The sequence below is a fragment of the Plecotus auritus genome, assembly GCF_963455305.1.
Source record: "Plecotus auritus genome assembly, chromosome: 2".
Classification (NCBI taxonomy): domain Eukaryota; kingdom Metazoa; phylum Chordata; class Mammalia; order Chiroptera; family Vespertilionidae; genus Plecotus; species Plecotus auritus.
The window spans coordinates 14394621-14416449 of NC_137771.1; the positions used below are offsets into that span (position 1 = coordinate 14394621).

The 21829-nt window shown below is 50.8% G+C and overlaps 2 protein-coding genes and 1 long non-coding RNA gene across 5 annotated transcripts in view; 1 reads left to right on the forward strand and 2 right to left on the reverse strand.

The window, feature by feature from the left end:
• Positions 1–18252, reverse strand: part of LUZP1 (leucine zipper protein 1) — a 120788-nt gene extending 102536 nt beyond the window's left edge. The window contains exon 1 of the mRNA XM_080655676.1: positions 18078–18252. The gene's annotated coding sequence lies outside the window, so the exon portion shown is untranslated. The remainder of the gene's footprint in view (positions 1–18077) is intronic.
• On the reverse strand, positions 85–18242 carry HTR1D (5-hydroxytryptamine receptor 1D). 3 transcript variants are annotated; one of them, XM_080655684.1, is made up of 2 exons: positions 18154–18242; positions 85–2663 (listed from the first exon to the last, which is right to left on the reverse strand). In XM_080655684.1, exon 2 carries the CDS (start codon positions 1961–1963, stop codon positions 830–832), a length of 1134 nt encoding a protein of 377 aa, XP_080511810.1. In that variant the 5' UTR covers positions 1964–2663; positions 18154–18242; the 3' UTR covers positions 85–829. The 3 variants fall into 3 exon arrangements, with proteins under 3 accessions (XP_080511810.1, XP_080511808.1, XP_080511809.1); XM_080655682.1 differs by having other exon boundaries at positions 18078–18212; XM_080655683.1 differs by having other exon boundaries at positions 85–2552; positions 18078–18208.
• Positions 18253–18652: 400 nt separating the features above from the next.
• Positions 18653–21829, forward strand: part of LOC308241971 — a 48867-nt gene continuing 45690 nt past the window's right edge. The window contains exon 1 of the long non-coding RNA XR_013959911.1: positions 18653–18747. This is a non-coding gene — a long non-coding RNA (uncharacterized lncRNA). The remainder of the gene's footprint in view (positions 18748–21829) is intronic.

Below are 21829 nucleotides of genomic sequence, written 5' to 3' on the forward strand. Positions count from 1 at the left end.
CAATAAATGCTGGAGACAAAATTGAACTGACAGGTTTCTATATCCAGGGAGCGGGGGAAAATTACTCAAAGACTTTACTGATCATGATGTCTCATGCTTTTTATTTAATAAGACTCAACATTTTAAGATCTCGAATGAGAATGACATGTATGACATGTAAAAATTCAGGGGGGAAAATCAGAATGGTGTTCCACTCAAACCTTGGTGGGTTCAAAGCCTGTCAATCTACTTCAGTGGGGGTGATTGTGGGTTTTAGCTTCAGAACATTAATAGGGATCAGAGATACTGGAGAAGGAGGAAGGGTACAAGATAGTTGATTTGGTTCCAATCTTTCCACTCCACTGCCCCCAGCTTCTGAATCTCTCTCTGTCACTCCACATTGATATCACCTTAAATGAACAACTGGGAGAGATTCAATCTAAGAAGGAATCAGAGGATGAAAACCCTCCCTTTGAGTTCCATAAAAAACTTTGGTAGACCAGAAAGCCCCACTTCTGAGCCTGGCTCTTCCCACAGAGTCAGTTTCCCACCTGAATTGCATCAATGGGGAACCCTATGGGTCATGTTTCCTCCAACATGGATGAACCCTGAAAATATTATGCTAAGTGACATCTTCAGTCTTTGTCCCCTTTCACTGAGCTTCCCAGCTTTCGGTGGCTTAGAAGTCAAGAAGACAACAGGAATAAAAAAACACACACACAACAATTCTGTTGATTGAACCCAAACCCCAAATATCAGGATTAACCCAAATCTCAGGTAAAATAAAAAAAAGACAATTCCAATTGGGTTATAGGACACAAACGATAGCCAGAGTCACCACCAAATAAGACTAGGAGGCTTTCCGGAAATGGACCACTTTCTGAAATGCTTGCCGAAACTCTTCGTTAAACACAGTATAGATTATTGGATTGATGAGCGAGTTTAAATAGCCCAGCCAGGTGAAAAAGTCAAAAAGGGCTGGGTGGATCCAGCAGGAGTCCCGGCAGATGGGGAGGACAAGAGATGCAACAAAGAAGGGCAGCCAGCAGATGATAAAGGCCCCCAGGATGATCCCCAGGGTTTTGGTAGCCTTCCTTTCTCGAGCAGCGGAAATCCTCTTGCGCTCCAGAACACTATCAGCAAGCTTGATTTTCACCTGCTTGAAAAAGAGAGCAGAGCCAGCCAAATGAGAGTGCGCTTCGTGAAGGCTGGGGTTGAGGGAGCAGAGGGAGGACCCCGCAGAGCCTGTGATGAGCTGGGCTGTGGTGAAGCGCTTCCCGTAGAGGGATGGTGTGTTCAGGATGTGGTTCCGGGCAGCCAGGTAGATCCGGCCGTAGAGGATGATGAGCAACACAGACGGGATGTAGAAGGCCCCACATGTGGAGTAGATGGTGTAGGAAATCTGAGAAGTGTTTACTTTGCAGTCCAACATCTCCTCCTGAGCTTTGGCCTGCCGCCAGAAGAGTGGTGGGATGGAGATGCAGATGGAGATGACCCAGACGATGGCGATCATGGCCGCTGCATGGCCTGCTGTCCGGCGTTTACTGTACTCCAGGGCGTCGGTGATGGCCCAGTACCTGTCCAGAGCAATGACACAGAGATGCAGGATGGAGGCCGTGCAGCACGTGATATCAGAAGACAGCCAGATGTCGCACAAGATTTGGCCGAAGCTCCAGGTGTGGGTGATGGTATATGCGATGCTGATGGGCATGACCAAGATGGAAATGAGGAGGTCAGTTGTGGCCAGCGAGCCAATGAGATAGTTGGCTGGGGTGTGGAGCTTCCTGGTGAGGAAGATGGTGGTGAGCACGAAGGCGTTGGAAAGGACCGTGGCCAGCGTGATGACGGCAAGAACCACAGCAAGAGAAATCTGGAGGGCCTGCAGGATCCCTGGGTCCCAGGCTTCTGGAGTATCTGTAGCATTCAGAGATCTGTTGGAGGCCTCCTGCAGAAGGCCTTCCACTGACTGGTTTGCCGGGTACATTCTAGGTGGCTCTCTCTTCCCATAGACTTCGACACACACAGCTGCTTCTTTCACAGTTGCCTTGCCCGCGGAACAAAGTCATCCTGTTTCGCGCTGGTGGGGCCATGCATCAGAACAGACCACAGTGAAGAAACCTCAAGGCTGGACTATTTCAAGAACATGGAGGTGACCACCAGGTGGTAGTTAAAGGTCTTTCCTAAGCCAGATGAATGCCAGGAGGTCTCGCTGTTCTGGAACTCTGCCCCACAAATGGTTAGGCCCACCGGACACATGTTGGATTTGTTAGACATTCGTCAGGATATCACACCAGTGTGGGCAGTGCCCTGAGATTCTTGCCTTTGGCGTTGTGGCTCCTTCCGAGGCTTGTGAGATAAACATGTTTGATGAGGAGTTCAGAATCCCTCCCCATCCTATTCTGAGACCATAGGGGATTTCAGGTTGCCTCTGGGGAGCTTTGAAAACTAGAGACACAAAGAAATAGCAGCTGATTCAGAGGAAGTCCAGTCGGCAGCTCCCAGTTTTCCCAGGTCTGTCTCGACACATCATGAGGTACTTAACGTTGGTTCCTGTCCCAATGATGGTTGTGAGCCTGAACAGACAAAACATTCCAGTTACCAAGACTCGAAGAATGCATGAGCTGGGAGAAGGCAAAACAAACGGATCCCTGTGAGTTCATGGAGAAGGGCACATGTTCTGAGTTCTGGGGTTTTAAAAAGAAGAAAAGTAGAGAGAAGGACAAGTTAGACACTTGAGAGTAACTATAGGAGTAAAAGGACACTGCTTAGCGCGGCCCTGGTGCAGCAAAACTGGTATTCTCCAAAATGTCCGGCGCAAACGGTGGAGGGCCATGTGCCCCACCCCCACAATTCCCAGAGCGGGCAAAGTCTCATCGCTGTTGGAAGCTTCACAGGCTTGTTACAAGTACGCGTAAGCAGCTCTGTAAATCGTGAATCAGAAATCCTTCTATTTATTCAGTGGAAACCAAACAAAACAACTCTGTGCACAGAAAAGCAGGGAAAAGAAAAGAGGGGGGGGGGGGAAGCCAGGAAAGATACCAAATTGTTAGGATGTATTTCTCTAGAAATTGGTGGGGGAAGTGACTTTTCTTCTATTCTACGAGAAATTTCCAAATTTCCTGGAGTGAGCATGCTTGACTCTTAAGCCCCTTCCTCCAAAAGGCAAAAACAAAACACCATTTTGTTAGCAAAGACATGAAAACCCTGGACATTTTTCACAGTGAAAGTTCAAATTCAGAAAAATACATTCGGCTTTCCAATGGAAACTGGAAATTTAGTCACAAGAAAATCCTGAAGACTCCTTTTCTTTTCCCCTCTGGCCTTGAATCTGGGTTTCAGTATCCGGGACACGGGCAAGCCCGGGAGCTCTGAGGGCATGGGGACCTTGGAACTGAGGATCAGAGGGAGGCAAACCAGTGGGCAGCCAGTGCAGGCCCTTCCCTGGCAGCTGAAGTCCGTGGGGCCTGGCAGACAGCCCCTAGGTCTGTGGGGATGGTAAGAGGAATTCCCAGATCCTTTAGCCCCATCCACACCCCCACTCCGTCTCTCCCTGCCTTGCATGGATTGCTACAACTCCACCAGGAATCCCTGTAATTAATTTCATTTCTTCCCGATCAGCTTAGCCCACAGGCTCTGCCCTGGGAGCATTCATAGCCCAGAGAAGACATGTTGGACCCGACCCTGGAATGGAGCTGGCAAGGCGGAATAAGTGTATATACATTAAAAAAAAAGTGATGATTATAATTATGTATGAATTTGTCTTGTAGTTTGTGTGGTTTTCAACGTAATATATTTTGAACAATAGTCTATTAATCACCCCAACAACCATCTTTCTTTCTTTCTTTTTTTTTTAAAATATATTTTATTGATTTTTCACAGAGAGGAAGGGATAGGGATAGAGAGTTAGAAACATCAATGAGAGAGAAACATCGATCAGCTGCCTCCTGCACACTCCCTACTGGGGATGTGCCTGCAACCAAGGTACATGCCCTTGACCGGGATCGAACCTGGGACCCTTGAGTCCGCAGGCCGACGCTCTATCCACTGAGCCAAACTGGTTAGGGCACAACCATCTTTCTTAAAGGTTGCATATGGTTCCACGGGCTGGCTACATCGAGGACAAGGGTTTCCATAGTCCAAGTGGAAAGGGATGGCCTATATCCCTGGTGGCTGGAAAGGCAAGAGCAAAGGCCCAGAGGTCAGAAAGTGCACAGCATAGCCAGAGGATGGCCAGGGAGCAGCTGGCTGGAGTTGGGAGACCAGAGGCAGGGAGGAGCTAAGGCCCTGGAGGAGGCTGAGGCCAGGGGTGGGAGGCAGCCAGGCCCAGGGGAGAGTGTGGCTTGGACCACTGGGGCAATCCGGGCTCTAATCCCTGTTCTATGACAGCCCTCCTGTATGACCTCGGGCAAGTCCCGTACCCTTTCTTTTTTTTAAAAAAAAAAAATATTTTTATTGATTTCAGAGAGGAAGGGAGAGAGAGATAGAAACATCAATGAGGAGAGAGAATCATCAGTTGGCTGCCTCCTGCACGCCCCCCACTGGGGATAGAGCCCGCAACCTGGGCATGAGTCTGCAGGCCGAGACTCCATCCACTGAGCCAAACCAGCTAGGGTCCGTACCCTTTCCGAGTCTCAGATTTCTTCTCCCAAACAGTGGCCACCCTGCCTGCCTCCCAGGGCTGCTGTGGAGTTTCCAAGGCTCCTGGCAAGGCCAGCCTTTGACACCCAGGATATGCTGAGAGGCGTCAAGAATCATTATCATGCCCGGCTGGCATGGCTCAGTGGTTGAGCATCGATTCCCATTCAGGACACATGTCTGGGTTACAGGCTAGGTCCCCAGTAGGGGGCATGCAGGAGCAGCTGATCAATGATTCTCTCTCATCATTGATATTTCTCTCTTTCTCTCCCTCTCCCTTCCTCTCTGAAATCAATAAAAATACACATAAAAAAAAAAAAAAGAATCATTATCATCCTACCCCCCTTCCCCTCTGGCCTTGAGCTCTGCTCAGCTTTATAGGAAAGGTTCAGTCTATGTCTATTGATGGATTTTTAAACTCTAAGCCAAACCTGTAATGTGGTAGTTTCCCTCCCACTCCCCAAAATTGTGGGTGTTTCATCTTTTAAAAATATCTGCTGAACCCTGGCCAGGTAGCTCAGTTGGTTGGAGCTTTGTCACGATTTGCCAAGGTTGTGGGTTCAATCCCCAGTCAGGGCACATACAAGAATCAACCAAAGAATACAAAGCAAAGTGGAACAACAAATCGATGTGTCTCCCCCCCCACCCTCTCTCTCTAAAATCAATCAATTAAAAAAATATACCTGCCTAGAGGAGGGAAAACAGTCTCAATTTAAGAAAACCAATCTTGAGTTTCAGCTCAAATAAACTCTTACAAAAATTCTTTTAAAAAAATAAGAAAATAAACACAAAAAACAATCTTAAGCCACCCGCTCCAAAATATTCCCAACGTTTGAAGAATAGTATTAGAATCTCTTTCATGGGGCTTTTGGTATGTTCCAGACACTGAGTTGGCCCTGGAGCTGAGTCACCTGATCTGTGATGTGGGAGCATGGCCCCCTACTGACAAAGAGCCAACCAATGCTCAGAGAGGTGATGTCACCTGCCCAAGGTCACCCACGTGGGAGTGGAAATTTCCATTCTTCTCCACACTGCCTCAATTCAGGAAGAAAGGCCTAAGGCACTTGTGCTTCAGGAGTGAAGTTGGTTTGGGATCTCAGGAAATAGGTGAAAATATGATACCTCCTGCCCCACCCCAAAAGCTTCTGTAAAGATTCCTCCCACTTTGGTTCACATGGAAAATGTGAAGTTGGGTTGGACTGTTTGGAATTTTCTTCCTTCCAGACAGTCTGGGCGAGAGGCGCCGTCATTTCTCACGGAAGGCTGGTGTGCTTGCCCCACAAACCCATGCCTCTCCTTGGGTTCCAGGCATTCTAATGACCTCATTCCAGCAAAAGGCGTGGACTCCGAAAGTCCTGAGAGGCTGATGGGTGACATCCTGGGAAGAAGGACAGGATGGATGGGCTCGGTCAGAAATGCTGGCTGCAGCTCTGCAAGAAGCCTCACCCCTCGCCCGGCCCTCCTGCTTGCTGTCCGTCCCCATCCTGAACACAGTTGGGGGAACTTCCCATAATCCAGCTACCATTGGAGATACAGACTGTAGCGCTATAGTCAACTACCTCTCTCCCATCACACTTCAAATAATAAAATTAAAAATGCAAATTAAAACAACAATGAGCCCTAACTAGTTTGGCTCAGTGGCTAGAGTGTCGGCCTGCGGACTCAAGGGTCCCAGATTTGATTCTGGTCAAGAGCATGTACCTTGATTGCAGGCACATACCCACTAGGGGGTGTGCAGGAGGCAGCTGATCGATGTTTCTCTCTCATTGATGTTTCTAACTCTCTATCCCTCTCCCTTCCTCTCTGTAAAAAAGCAATAAAATATATTTTAAAAAATAATAAAAAAATAAAACAACAGTGAGACCATTCTCACCCAACAGATAGGTAAACATTTCCAATTTGATCATGTCATGTCATTCAGTGAGGATGTAGAGCAACAGGAATTGTCAGCTACCACCAGGAGAGTATAAACTGGAGGAACCTTGTTAGCAAACAATTTGGCATTATCTCATAAAGCAAACTATGTGGTGACTACCTCATGGCCCAGTAATTTCACTCCTAGGTATGCATGACAGACACTCTTGGAGGTGTTCCCCAGCTGACAGCAGCCAGAATGGCCACGGTAGCACTGGCTGTAATAGACAACAAGAAGCCACCCCAACATCCATCAACAGCGTGATGGAATGGGGCATATTCCTAGGATGAGGTGCTGCAGAGAAGCACAACTGGTGGACCAAAGCAGCACCCATTCTCACAAACATAACACCGAGTGTCAAAGTAAAAAACATGCAAGAAGAAACAAACGGCTTAGAGGTATAAATATGTGGCAACACAGAAGGAAAAGCAAGCAAACATCTATCTATATAAAGAGGAAATGTGCAAATTAGGCCGGGACTCTGTAACGGGTCACGACCAGACAGGAGGAGGTTGCATGTGCAGGTGAGGCCCGGAGCGGAGATGGAGACAGAGCCAGGGGGGCCGGCCCCTCGGAGCCGGAGCGGACACGGACAGGGGGGCTGGCCTGCAGCCTCCGCGGCCAAGCACAGGCCCGGAGAGGAGACGGCGGCCCGCCTCCTGCAGAAGCAGCGCAAGTCCCTCCTGGCTCCTGCGGAAACAGTGCGGGTCCCTCCCAGCTCCCATGGGTGCCGGCGGCTGGCTTCCACCTCCCACGGAAGCCGTGCGGCTCCCGTGGAAGCAGTGTGGCTTCCGGTGGCGTGCTGCGGTTCCCGCCAGCTCCCGCGGAAGGGGCAGGTGGCCTACTGCGCGCAATATCGCGTGATGGGCTACTAGTTAAATATAAAATTATACCTGGAGAGGAAAGAATGTAGGAATATAATTGTGGAGGGGTTTCAAAGATATCAATGATGTCCTATTTTTGTTGTTGTTGTTTAATATATTTTTATTGATTTCAGAGAGGAAGGGAAAGAGAGAAATAGAATCATCAATGATGAGAGAGAATCATCGATTGTCTGCCTCCTGCACGCCTCCTTCTGGGGATTGAGCCAGCAACCCAGACATGTGCCCGTGACAGGAATCAGACCTGATTCATAGGTCGATGCTCAGCCACTGAGCCACGCCAACTAGGCAATGATGTTTTATTTTTTAAGGTGATGGAGGGTACATGGGTGTTTATGTTTCTTCTTTAATCTGTATGTGTGTTATATGTATAATACTTTTGGAGGGAATGATATATTCACTGTTTTTCTTCAACAATTTTGTACATTATATATATACTAGAGGCCAGATGCACGAAATTCGTGCAAGAGTAAGCCTTCGCAGCCCCAGCTGCCTCAGCCCTCGCAACCCTGGCTTCATCTGGAAGGTTGTCCGGATGGTCATTCTGCTGTTTGGCCATTCGGTCGATTTGCATATTATGCTTTTATTTATATATACATATATATATATATAGAACCACACTACTAGCAATAACATTGATATATTTTGACACTTTAATACCTATTGATAAATATATTTGAGTCCAAAGACGTGGGTTCTGGTCCCAGCTCTGCCACTGACCAGCAGGTAATCAAGGGCAAGTCACAATTTCTCTTTGACCATCAGTTCTTCCGAGGTAAAATGGGAACATAAGCATGGCTATGTTGCCCCAAAGGGGTGCTGAATAGTCCAATAAGATCATGAATATGATATGCTGTAGAGTCCTGAACAAATGTTACCATGGTAACAAAGATGGAGGGCAGTAGTGAGAAGCACATGTTTTATGTCAGGCAGGCTCAGGCCCCAATCTCTGCTCCACTTTCTCTCTGTGGCCACTGGGCAAGTCACTTGAGCTCCCGGGCCTGCATAGCCCGGGCATGGAGGTGCGAATCCAGACCTCACAGGAGTTGGGGAAGAACTGGGAAGATCATGGATCCAGATGCCCAGCAGAGTAAATGATGACTTCTCCGGTTTCTCTTTGATGTGTCCAACCATATTCAGGTCTCCAACAAGGTCTCTTCCCTTACCAGAAACAAGGCGACACTGTCCATTTCAGTGACGATGTCTGCTTTTGTTAGAACTACCTGTCCGCCAGGCCAGGGAGCTTCTCCCCTGCCCACCACACTCCGGAAGCCGTCAGCACAGCTGGACTTGCCTCAGCTTCTCCCCAGCCCAGCAGCGTCTCCCCTGGCGTCCAGATCACAGGACTCCAGCACACCATGCATCCCCCAGCTCCAGCATCTCTGCAGAGGGATGAAGGCGGGGAAAGCAGGCACATAGACCTGAGTTCCAATCCCAAATGGTTCCACAGGCCACCACTGACCACAGCTGATGGGACCAGGATGGATATGGGACCCGATATGAACCAGGCAGATTCTCTCGGGAATGCAGAATGGAAACGCTGGGCAGACAGATGATGGAAAGCTAAGGATCCTGAGGCTGGAGTTGGGCCACAGCCATGACCAAATCCAGGGCAAGTTTTGGGGGAGCAGAAAAGCCATAAGTAAACAAAGACAACAGATCTGCAGAAAGAGGCAGGAGAACGAAGCAGAGAAAGGAGCGGGGGTGGAGAGGGACCACCTGCCCCAGGAGAGGAGGAGGAAGGAGCCTTCCAGCCCCAGAGATGATCCTTCCAACCCTCAGAGGCCCATCAGTGACCTCCGTGACCAGGAAACCTCAGTGGTACCAACGCCTACTCTTCCTAGTTGAGCCAGTTCAAACGGACACAACAGGCCCTAAGAAACAGTCACAAGACAGGATTCTCAGTTCCTTCCCACCAAGCAGGCCCTACTGTGGACGGAGGCGATTCATTCCACCTCCTGGCTATTCTTCCTGGTCTGTAAATTGAGGTTAACAGCATCTTCCTCCCAGAACTGCTGTGTGGATTCAGTGAAGAAGGGAAAACATGCCTCACCGGGCAGCCACACAGCACACGTTCCTTTTATCACTCTTACCCAAGGCGTCCCACCCAGGGACATCATCGCCTTCCCTTTCCAAAGGACCTTGATTTTAACTGAGTCATAAAACTTTGCCAGAAACAAAGAGGATGGATGGGTTTAATGTATGCTCAGAAGCCAGCCTCATCCTTTCGGAGGAAAAAAACCAAGGTTCTGTGATAAAGATTTGTCGCAGTAGAATAATCCCCACAGACGAATTTTGCATCTGTCTGTTCTTTCTCTGGAAGCTGTGCGGCACGGATGAGCAAGCCCTGCACAGGGAAACGAGCCTCCATGAATCTGCAGAGTTCTCCCGCTTGGGCAAAGTGCATCCACAGCTGTTATTTCATCTTTCTATCTCCTGGAACCTCCCACAGCCTCGTTTTCTCCCCGGTAAAATCAGGGCATCAAATCTATCTGCGGGATGTGTCAAGAGGGTGAAATAAAAAATAATAGATGTGAGAAAAGTTTTAACATGGGTGTGTGTGTCTATCCATATCTATCCATCTGTAGATCTATATTCGAGTGCAAGTTTTTTTTTTTTTTTAAATATATTTTATTGATATTTTACAGAGAGAGGAAGGGAGAGGGATAGAGAGCTAGAAACATCGATGAGAGAGAAACATCGATCAGCTGCCTCCTGCACACCTCCCACTGGGGATGTGCCCGCAACCAAGGTACATGCCCCTGACCGGAATCGAACCCGGGACCCTCCAGTCCGCAGGCCGACGCTCTATCCACTGAGCCAAACCGGTTTCGGCTTGAGTGCAAGTTTTGATCTCTAATCATTATCCTTTTTTTAATTAAAGATTTTAAAATTGGTTTTAGAGAGGGAGGGAGGGAGAGGGAGAGAGAAGCATTGAAGCAAGAGCAAAGGACCGAAACCCAGGCATGTGCCCTGACTGGTAATCGACCCGGTGACCTTTCAGTGCACAGGACGACGCCCAACCAACTGAGCCACACCCGCCAGGACTCTAATCAGCATCTCGAGCAAGTTCATCTTTCACCTTAGTTTCTCTAATTATAAAATCTGGAAAATGTAGAAAATTAAAAAGTAGCCCAACCTCTGAACCAAAACTTCCACTCTCAGCTCTAAAACAAACAAAAACATGTATGTCCACCAAAAGACTTGTGCAAGAATTGCTGGCAACAGCATTATTTAACAACCCCAACCTGAAAACCACCCAGACAGACATCAACAGGAGAATGGATAAATCCGCTGTGGCTTGTTCATATAGAATGCCTCACTATACGTCACTGTGTATCACTGAGGGTGGACCCAGCTCCCTGCTACACACAGCCACAGAAAGGAAATCGCACAGACATAAAGTTGAGCAGAAGCAGCTCAACATTATGGCACCAGATGTGATTCAAACTTCATAAAGTTCAAGAAGAGGCAACACTGACCTATGCTGATAGAAGTCATGCTTTCGTCACGCCCTGGCCGGAGGGAGTGCAGGGACTGGGAAGAAGCATGAGGGGGCTTGTGGGTACAAATCATGCTCTGTTTCTTGAGCTGGGTGTGTTCTCTTTGTGAAAATGCATCAGGCTGCACACTTGTATTTTGGGTACTTTCGTTTTTGTAAAAAGTTTACCTAAAGAAGTAATGGTTAAGTGCCTCACAACTTTAGGCATCCATTTTGCTGGTCAAAAGGAGACCCTGCGCTTGTCACCTAACATTTTTTTTTTTAAATATATTTTATTGATTTCTTTTACAGAGAGGAAGGAAGAGGGATAGGTAGTCAGAAACATAGATGAGAGAGAAACATCGATCAGCTGCCTCTTGCACACCTCCTACTGGGGATGTGCCCGCAACCAAGTTACATGCCCTTGACCGGAATCGAACCTGGGACCTTTCAGTCCGCAGGCCGACGCTCTATCCACTGAGCCAAACCGGTTTTGGCTCACCTAACATTTTTAAGCTTAAGTTTCCTCAGGTGGAGAAGGGGACAGTACCAGTACCAACCTCTAACTGCTATTACGTTTGCGTGAGCTTAAGAGAAAACACCGGCCATGCAGTAATTGCTCCATTAATTCCCGTTAGTTATGATGAACAGCCCCTCCCGGGCAACATGATTTAGAAGGAACTTTTCAAATGATGTCATCCAATCAGCTGAGAGTGCTGCTGCCCAGAGAGGAGGGTGACTTGCACAAGACCACAGAGCAAAGCCTGGCATCCCCTTCAGCTCAGCTCCGTGCTTCTACCGCCCGTGCTGCCTTCTGGGTTCAGCATGGACCAGCCACGGCCAAGAGAATGAGGCCTCTGAGGAAGTGGGCAAAGGGGTTTTAAACTCTCACCACCTGCCCACTTACCACTCCTTGAGGCAGAATTAGTTCCCATTTTATAGATGAAAAAACTGAGGCCCAGCGAGGTGAAATGACTAGCCCAAGGCCACCAAGGTGGCATGACTGGGATGAGAGCCGGCGCTAAGGAATCCCGGGACAGCCACTCCTGCCCATCTGTGGCCAGTGAAGACTCGCAATGCGGCATCTGGGATGTGCTGTAAGTGTAAAAACCACTGGGTTTCAAAGGCTTGGTTCCAAAAAGAATGAAAAATACCTCATTAATCATATTTATATGTTACATGTTAATGATTGGGATATGTTGAGTAAATAAAATATATCATTGAAATTAATTTCACTTTTTTTAACTTGGCTATCTCTAAATTTTCTAAATCTAAAATTATATTTGTGACTTCCGTTCTCCTTCTCTTGGGTATCACTGCTCTAGAACCAGTGGTTCTCAACAGGGTGATATCGCCCTCTAGGGGTCATTGTGAGACTGTCCTCAGAGAAATCAACGCAATCCTGGTAAAGGGCTGGAAGAGCAGTAACTGTAAAGTAATGGCCAACATTATTAAGAGCTTACTATGAACCAGACACTGTTTCAAGTGCTCCTCCTCTATCAACTCATTAAGTCTGACCACGACCCTCGGAAGTCAGTCCCATTATTATTCTTCCCATCTCCCAGGGGGAGGGGACTGAGGCCCAGAGAAATGGCTTGCCTAAATCCCAAGCTAGGACTGGAACCTGGGCTTACTCGACTCCATGCTCCGCCACTCATAAAGGTGCTGAGTAAAGTCAGTTCCACTCCCTTCCTCATTCCACACATATTTACCCCACACAGGCCTGGACACATTCAAAAAATCTTTGCGGGGTACCTGTTGTATGCCAGGCTTGATCACGTCCTTTGAAAGGGCCTCTTTTTGCTGATGGGAGGGTACACAGACGTCTTCATTCAGCACTCAGCACAGCCCAGACAGAAGGCGAGAATGTGGTTCCTGAGTGATCCTCACCCTGAATAGGCCCAAGCATTACCTGGAGACCTTATGGGAAATGCAGGTTCTGATTCTGTGGGCCTGGAGCAGGACCTGAGATTCTGTATTTCTTTTTTTTTTTATATTTTATTGATTTTTTATAGAGAGGAAGAGAGAGGGATAGAAAGTTAGAAACATCGATGAGAGAGACATCGATGAGAGAGACATCGATCAGCTGCCTCCTGCACGCCCCCCACTGGGGATGTGCCCGCAACCCAGGTACATGCCCTTGACCGGAATCGAACCTGGGACCCTTCAGTCCGCAGGCCGACGCTCTATCCACTGAGCCAAACCGGTCAGGGCTGAGATTCTGTATTTCTAACAAGCACCCATGGGCCACAGGGAGTTAGTTGTACAAGGGATAATAGTAGTGTCAACCCTAGGGTTCAAGCGGGATGTCAGAGTGTCAGAGCAGGAAGGACTCTTCATCTAATCCAATTCCTTCATGGACAGGAGAGAGAAACAGAGAGGGTAAGACACTTGCCCAAGGTCACACAGTGAGTTACAGGCAGAGCTCAAGTCTTCAGATTCCCATCAGCACTCCTACTGCCTCCAGTTTGCAGCATGAACTTGAGATGAACGACAGAAGTATCCAGAGGCTCCCACATCTGTTTCACACAATGTGCTTTTTGGCATTTTCAAGGCCCCCTCCCCCCGCCCCCAACACACACATCTCCCATTTGAGTTTCCACACTAAGGGAGTAATTCTGTGAGCAGATTCTCAGGGCAGACCACACTCTGCAAGAACCCTTAAGGGCTGTATCCCCTGGCCCTGGAGCTCCTGCCCCTCCCACCAGATGCTGCTCTTCGAGTTCCCAGAGAGCACTTTAGCTGGTGAGTTAAACCATTTCCAGGACAGAGGAGAGGCTGTTTTCTCCAGACTGAATAAACAAGGTACTAACCATAGGAATTCATTTCCTAGAAATTAAACACCGAATTTGTTAGTGTTTATAGGATCCCATCCCGCTACTCACCATCTGCTTTCCCTGCTGGGAGGCACAACACAGCCACGAATAGGCGCCCAAGTTTAGGAGTCAGGTAGCCTGCATTTGCTCCCCAGCTCTGCCATTCACTAATTCTCTGACTTTGGGCAAGTTTCTCAACCATTGCAATAGCTTTTTCCTCATCCACTCAGCATCTATGTACTTAAAGCCACATGTTGGCATGAGCAACACAGATGTGGGCCCTGCTTCTAGGAAAACTTGCAGTGGCCCTGGGGAACCTCGCCTGGAACCTGGGACCACGTCTGTGTTGTGAATCGTTATGTAAATATCTGTGTTTTCCGATGGTCTTAGGCTCTACGGCAGCGGTTCTCAACCTGTGGGTCGCGGTTGAGAACCGCTAGCAGGGTCACCTAAGACCATCGGAAAACACAGATATTTACACTACGATTCATAACAGTAGCAAAATTACAGTTATGAAGTAGCAACGAAAATAATTTTATGGTTGGGGGTCACCACAACGTGAGGAACTGTACTAAGGGTCGCGGCATTAGGAAGGTTGAGAACCACTGCTCTGGAGGTTCCTCTGGATCCTAGGAATGATAGTGGTCACTCCCTCCGCCCCACTCCACTGGTCTCCTTATCACGCATTAACACTGGACTCCCCTCAACGGGGCTCACTTGCTGACTGCCTGTCTTCCTGTTGGACCTGATTTCCAGAGGGGTGGGGGACACGTGTGCTGTGTCATGAAGCCCAGTACCCTCCGTGTAGGGTATTAACCGCCCTCAGCCGTCTGGCAGCAGGCAATAAAATGCAGACCTTCAGCCCTGCTGAAAATGCCCAGCAGGTATCCGTCCTCCTCACCCACCTGCCCAATTCCAACTTCAACCTCAGGATCGAATTCAACCGTCTCCTCTTGGCTGAAATGTGTGTACCCTTTCCACCCAAATGGGGCCCACTCTCCTCTGTCCAACAAGTGCCTTACGTTTATGACTGACATGCGTGTCTCTCATCATCCTGCAGTCCAATGCCATGGGGCTCTCTCCCTCAAGATGGTCCACTCCGGGAGCAGAGACTGGTTTGCTCACAGCTGTAGGTTTTGGGCTTAATGCTTACAGTGGTTCAGGAGGGATTTACTCAAAGGATGAATGAAAGAACACTGACGGTTTTACCTTCAACACCCTGTACCTCTGGCCCCAAATGTCCTTCGGTCATTCCTCCTGGATGTACCACAGGGGCCCCCACCTCAACTGAGCCACCATCTTCCTCATCCATATCAGTCCTTCCTGTCTCCTCCTTGGTAGGCTTATTCACCCATCCCCAACATCTAGAATCTTCCCTCCCTCTCTCTCTTACTCAGCATGTAACCAATTACTTTTCTTTTACAAATGAGGAAGCTGAGGCCCAGAACGGTAATGCAATCAGCTCAAGGTCACACAGCAAGTAAGTGGCCAAATCCAGGACCTTGCTCTCTGGACTCCCTCCCTAGCATGACCTCTCATTCCTCTGTAGGTTCTGTCTCCTTTCCCCTGACTTCTCTACACACATTTGGGGCATCTGTGTCTTGGTTCAGGCTGACAGACTGCCCTCTGCCTGGGAGAGCAATCCGTCCCACTCTCTTTCATACACATCTATTGAAATCTACTCTCCGTTCTCTGAGGGCCTCTCAAAAGCCACTTCCTCTAGGAAGCCTTCCCTGTCAGCCAGATGCAAAATGTGCCTCCTGTAAACCCTCCCCTGACGCCAGGTTGGTTTGTGCCTGTGGTGGAAGCTCCTGGAGGAGCTACCCCCCCCCCCCACTCCAGTGCCAGGAGCACTGCAGGCTGCAATCGATACAGAGCAACTCCCCCCCCAAAAAAAACACAAGATTAAAAAAAAAGATATAGAGCGACTCCTCTTCCAGGGCTCAAGTGAGCCCTGGAGAAATAACTGCATTCTCTCTCTCCTGTCTGAAACTCTCCATTGGCTCCCATATCTAAATAAAATTTAAAAAATCGCACCATGGTCCACAAGGTCCTGTGTTAACTGGGCCCCCACGCCCCAACCAGCCACCTCTCTGGCCTCATTTCCTACCATCTGCTCCCCTTAAATATCACCTCTTAGGCAAAGCGCTGACCAGCCAACATAAAGTAGTTCTCATCCTCTGTTAGCTCGCCCCTGCTTCGGGTTCATTTTAGCACTTCACCCAATCTGCCACCCGCCTGAGAGTTCTGGGCTGGACACATTCATCTATGAGGTCATGTGCAGAGAGGTAGTCACTCAAGCCAATGGGGTGGATGAGACCACCCAGGGAGAGTGTCTGCTAGGAGAGGAGAGAAGGACCTGGGAGAGCCGAGGAGCTAATGGCTAGAGAAAGGAGGATGAACCTGCAAAAACAGAGACGCAGTAGGCAAAACAGACAGTATTGAGTTGCAGGAGCCAGAAGAGTGTTCCCAGAGGGAAGGAGTGGTCAGCGGCGTCGGGGCGGCTGCTGAGAAAGTTAACGACTGAACACTGTCTGCTGAGTTCAGCTCCCTGGAGGACAGACGTGACCTGGGCAGACCCCCGCCCCTCTGTGGGCCTCGGACAGGAGCCATCTGTGCAATGAGAGGAACTTCCTAGATCCTGGGAACTCTCAGCTCTGAGATTCTGTATTTCAGCACAGATTCACATCCCAGTCGCCAAAAAGACCAATCATCCACCTGCAGCCTAGGAGAGAAGGAATGACCTAACTGGCACACTCTGAGGAAGCACCCCTGTGTTTCTGGGCCTGCACTGGGCACTGTGGGGAGGAGAGGAGGCCCTAGGTCCTACCAGTCAGGTCCAGCTGGTCAGCTCCCTCCCTCCTATGCGACCCTCTCGGTCCTGGCTTCCCTGGATGCCTCAAGGACAGAGACCACCCCTTTCTCCCCACCAGCTGGACAGGATCAAAGGCTGGAGGAGGCCCACCTGCTCAAGCGGCCTTGCTTGCTGCTGTGGGTAAAGGGCCCTCGATGTCGTTGGAAGGAAGGCTGAGACCCTGGCCAGTGGCTATGCAGTCCAGGGGAGAGAACAGACCCACATTGGGGGCCGAGTCCAAGGAAGAGGTTGCGAGGTTGTGCTGAACAATGACCTCATCTGATTTGCACAGCAAGCTTGTGAGGCGGACATTCTTATCCCCACTTCACATGGAAGGAAACCGAGGCTCAGAGAGGTTAAGGGCTTTCCCAAGGTCACACAGCTAGTAAATAGCCAAGCCTGGGTTGTAATGCAGCCAGTCTGATAGAGAGCCCCTACTCTTTTTTAAAAAATATATATTTTTATTGATTTCAGAGAGGAAGAACGAGACAGAAACATCAATGATGAGAGAGAATCATTGATTGGCTGCCTCCTGCAAGCCCCCCACTGGGGATTGAGCCAGCAACCAGGGCATGTGCCCTTGTCCGGAATCGAACCCAGGACCCTTCAGTCCGCAGGCGATGCTCTATCCATTGAGCCAAACCAGCTAGGGAGAGGGTCCCTACTCTTAATCCTTGCACCTCCCCAGAGCTGGGGGGCTTTAGTCTTATATTCTGTCACAAGCAGTGTGACCTTGGGAAAGATTTATTCCCACTCTCCACATCTGCAATAAAGCAGATTTCTTAGTGCCCTTCCAGTTCTGACATTATGTGATTAGCTAGGATCTTTACAGAACTTTACAGTTTATAAAAAGGCATCCATTCGGCAGCTCATACAATCCCCCGAATCTCGCAGGGTGGGAGAAGTATACCCTGCATTTGATAGATGTGCAAACTGAGGTTCGAAGAGATGCAATGACCTGCCCAAGGTCACAAAACCAGTCCGGGCCCACCGGGCTTCTGGTCTGGAGCCCAGGTTCCATCCTGGAAGCTCCTTCAACGCCCCTCCAGAAAAGGGCGGCCCCGCGCAGCGCCGCACCCCGACCTGGCCGGCAGGGGGCAGCGCCCGCTTCCTTCGGCCACAGAGGCCACGTAGGAGTGTCGCAGCCCCCTACCTGGGGGGCGCGCCTTTTGCCCCTACCAAACCTCGCTTCCACACCCGGCATCCGAACGCGCGCCCGGGACCCCGCAGCTGCCTCCGAGCGCAGCCTCGGCCCACCCTCCATCGTGGGACCCTGGACGGCGCCCCCGGACACTCCCCTCGGACGGGGCAGGTCCTCGGGGACCCTCTTCCCCGCGCGCCTCCCGTCCAAAGGCTCCGGGAGGTGGGACGTCCCGGGTGGCCAAGGCCCCAGCCCAGGCGCCCTCTTCCGCCCTGGCTCCGGCGAGGTGGCCCGGGATGGCCGCGGCGGCCACACTGCGAGCCGCACGGGGCCCCGGCGCGCCCCTCCCCGGCGGCACAGACTCCGAGCGCTTACCCGCTCCCGCCACGCAGGTGCCAGCCCCCGGCTCGCCCTCCCGGGTCCTGCTTCCACGCGCCGCGTCTAGTCTCACCGCCAGCAGCAGCCTCATCTCCGAGGCCACCCGAGCCGAGCTCCAGGCGCCTCCCGCCCGCTGCCCCGGGCCCTTCCCGGCCCGCGCCCTCCCGCGCTCCCTCCGCCCCTCCCAGCGCCCTGCGGCTCTGTCTCGCGCTCCCCTTCCCGCGCCCGCCACTCCTCCTCGCTCCCCTCCCCCAGCGCCTCCCCCGCCAGGCTTCCTCCTCACTAGGCCCCCCGCCCGCCCGCCCGCCGGGAGCCTGGCTCGGCCCGGCCCCTTCCAGTCCAGGTCCTGCGGGAGCTCCGAGTCCCACCTCCAACCCCCACCTCCGCCCTTGCCGCCGCCCCAGTCCCAGGGCTCCCCAGTCCCCACCTGTAGGAGAGCGGGTGTCTTGGGTCCGGAGTAGAGGGTGGTGAGAGGTGGGCCATGGCCAGAGACCCTTGTGAAAGCCTAGCTTCCCCATCCGTCCCTGTCCCCTGTGTCCATCCCTAGTTGGATTTTTTTCTTCAGTTAACAGGTATTGACCAACCCACTGCGCATCAGGCTTGCTAGGCGCTGGGAATATAGCCGAGAACAAAACAGAAGTGGATCCAGTGGAGCTTAATGAATGTGGTAAGTAAAACTTAGGAACGTTTATAGGGGTAAGGGGTTTGGAAGAAATAAAGCAGGGGAAGGAGATAGAGAGTGAGGGGAGGCACTGAACAGGGAGGTCTCACTGAGAAAGTGGCATCTGAACAAAGACAGGAGGTGAGGGAGGGGCCCTGCAGAAATGGAGGGGAACAGCTTCCAGTGAGGGACAGCACCCAGAGACCCCGAGGGGACAGTGGCCAGCAGGTCCTGGGGCCGCGTGAATGGCAGGAGCTGAGGTCAGAGAGGCAGCTCCTTCCCTCGTTCCAACAGCAGATTCCAAGTAAGGGGAGGCAACCCCCCAGGTTCCAGCAGGTATGGGGATGCTGGGATGAATCTACCTGCTTCCAGAGAACCAGGGTTGAGAGACGAGGGCACAAAGAGGAACAATGAGAAATGCCCACTGAAGAGGCCCCACGCTGGGCACGGCTGGTGTCCAGGTTTCATGTGGCTCCCGGGGAGCTGGACTCTATCCTTACAGGCTCTCTGCCAATTTGGACTCCATGTATCTCGACGCTTTGTTGTTAAGTGCACTTGCCATTATGAGCCCTTGATGAGTTGACCCCTTTATCATTGTGAAGTGCCCCTCTGTCCCTGGCAATAGTTCTTGTGAAATCTCGTTAGCTGGGTGTAGCAGAGGCCAGCAGCACCCACTGCCGCTGGTGTTTTTGCAGCCCACACAGCTGTTGAACACCTGGCACACCAAAAACTCGGCAGCCCCTCCTGGCATTCTTCTTAGTGTCCTGCTCTACAAATTCCCTCCCCACTGGCCCTCCCCTCCTTTCTCCACACCTCACCTCACTCTCTTGGTTTACCAGTTGGTGATCGGCCTGGAGCCTTCATCTCTCTCAGTCTTTCTTTTTTGGGAGGCTGTGATCAATGGTCATTACTAATGCAAAAGTTCTTTTTGTCTCAGTGCAAACCCCAGGCAGATCAATCACTGGCAAATAGACAAGAGTTATGTGCAGCCTCACCCCTCTCGGCCTTCTTCACTCTACTCAGGTCCTGGGCTCTCTTCCCAAGTAGGAAATAGGAAATGCCAAATGGAGGCATTTCGCCAAATAGATGCTGCTGCTGACACCCCAAGGTGAGCAGTCCTAGAGGAGGAAGGGGTCCTAGCCATGCAGCACAAGCATTTGCAGCTGCTGCCAGGGTCCCAGCCTGAGACCCTGCAGTAGGGAAATCCACATGGCAGAGTAAATATAGACACACCAGGTCTCTGTCCCCACGGAAAAGACCTGACAGCTCCAGAAGCTGCCCTGACCAGGGGTGAGAAACAGAAGGGATCGGAGAGATGCGCAGCATCTCAGCACACGCTAACGAAACTTACATCATTGAACAACAAGAGCAGGTCAAGATGGTAAATGCCACTGGAAAGTTGGTTTAAGCAAAAAGCTGGGTCAGCCTCTCAGCCCTCACCCTGGGCCAGCGGGTGCGTGAAGCACAGACCCCACTCTCAGGAAGCTCACAGTCCGGGAGAAAAAGCCCACATGCAGTTAAGCACAACCCAATGTCGGGGGAGGGACAGAGGTAGCAGGGGCTTAAGGGGCTAAGAGGAAAGCAGGCCCCACCTGGGAGGTGGGCAAGGGCAACCCCTGCACTGAGCCTCCAAGGGGGTAGGAGGCATCTGAGCAAACAAGAGGGAAGGGGAGCAGAGAAGTTCCCTGGTAGAAGGAACAGCATGTGCAAAGGCACAGAGGCTACAGAGAGAATTTGGTCTGTAGATATCGCTAGAGTAGGGGAAAGTGGTCGAGATGAGGCTGGGGGGCAGAAAAGGGTCAGCTCATGAAGCCTCGAATGCCAGGTGAAGGACCTGGGGCTTTATGATGGGAGCCAGGGAAGGGCTTCGATAAGGGAGTGGCATGATTGGACAGGGCAAGTTTGCACTCTGTGGTTCCCTGAACTCTGACATCCACGTGGGCATCATCAACAGTTCCGTCACAATCTCCCTCCCTGCTACCACAATCAAAAACCTTGGGGCAAGTCCCAGATCAGCTTCCTGCCCCTTCCGAACCATTCTCCATGGGTCACTGGAGCAGACTTCCTAAAGCATATGGATCCCCTGCCCAGACATCTCAAGTCCCTCCTCACTCCCTCCTGCAGAGGTCCCAAGTCCCTTACCCTGGCATTCCAGGCTCTTCCCAGTGTGTTCCCACTCGGTATACCCTGCCTTCCCAAACCTGGCTCATGCTTTTTCTTTCATTCGGAAAGTTCTGGCCCTCATTTCCATTGGTTAGAGTCCCACTCATTTCCAGAATCTTTGATACCTCTTTGGTCTCCCATGACTCATCCCTCAAGGCCCAGCTCTGAAACCCCCTGCTCTGTGGGGCCCCTCCCATTCCTCCTGAATGGAGGTGGTGATTCCCTCCTTAGAGGTCTGACGGCAAGTGCTGATGCAAGGATCAGACTGAATTTGAATCCTGATTTTTCAGTAGCCGTGCAACCCTGGACAAGTTATCTAAATTCCGAGAGTTGGCTCCTGGGGAAAAGGGTAACAATAATAGTACTTACTTCACGGGGTGATGAAATCATGCATCTAAAGTACATAGCACTGTGCCTGGCACACAGTGAGCCAACCCTCCCTGAGTGTTCCCTGTCAGTGTAATGGCCACACCTTTCATATTTATTTTGTGTCCATCTCCCCCAATATTATGAGTTTGGGAAGGGAAGGGGGCATTATTTATCTAGGTATGCCCCATGCCTACCACCTGGAAGACATTCAACCAAAGGTGGGTGGATGGATGGTTGGATCGATGGATGGATAAATTAATGAAAAAAGAAGCCACCCAGCCACTCCTGCTCCCCTAGATTCCCCTCTGCTTAGGAGGTGGGAGCCTGGCTTGTTCTTTTCTGAACGGGGTTGAATGAATTGTGTGTAAGAGGACTAGTGTCTGGGGCACGCTTTGTCATCAGACAGTCTGTGGTTGGCAATTTCTTCTGGGGAGAGCTGTCTAGACAGAGGGGACATCTGCACCACAGAGGAGCAGGGACTGCATGGGAATCAGAATCCAGGGGAGGGCTTTCCAGGGAACCTGTTTTCTTCCTTCATCACGCAGGACCTGGCATA

Coding starts and splice junctions, on each gene's coding strand:
- HTR1D (XM_080655684.1), bottom strand. CDS start 1,963: ATGTACCCGGCAAACCAGTCAGTGGAAGGCCTTCTGCAGGAGGCCTCC.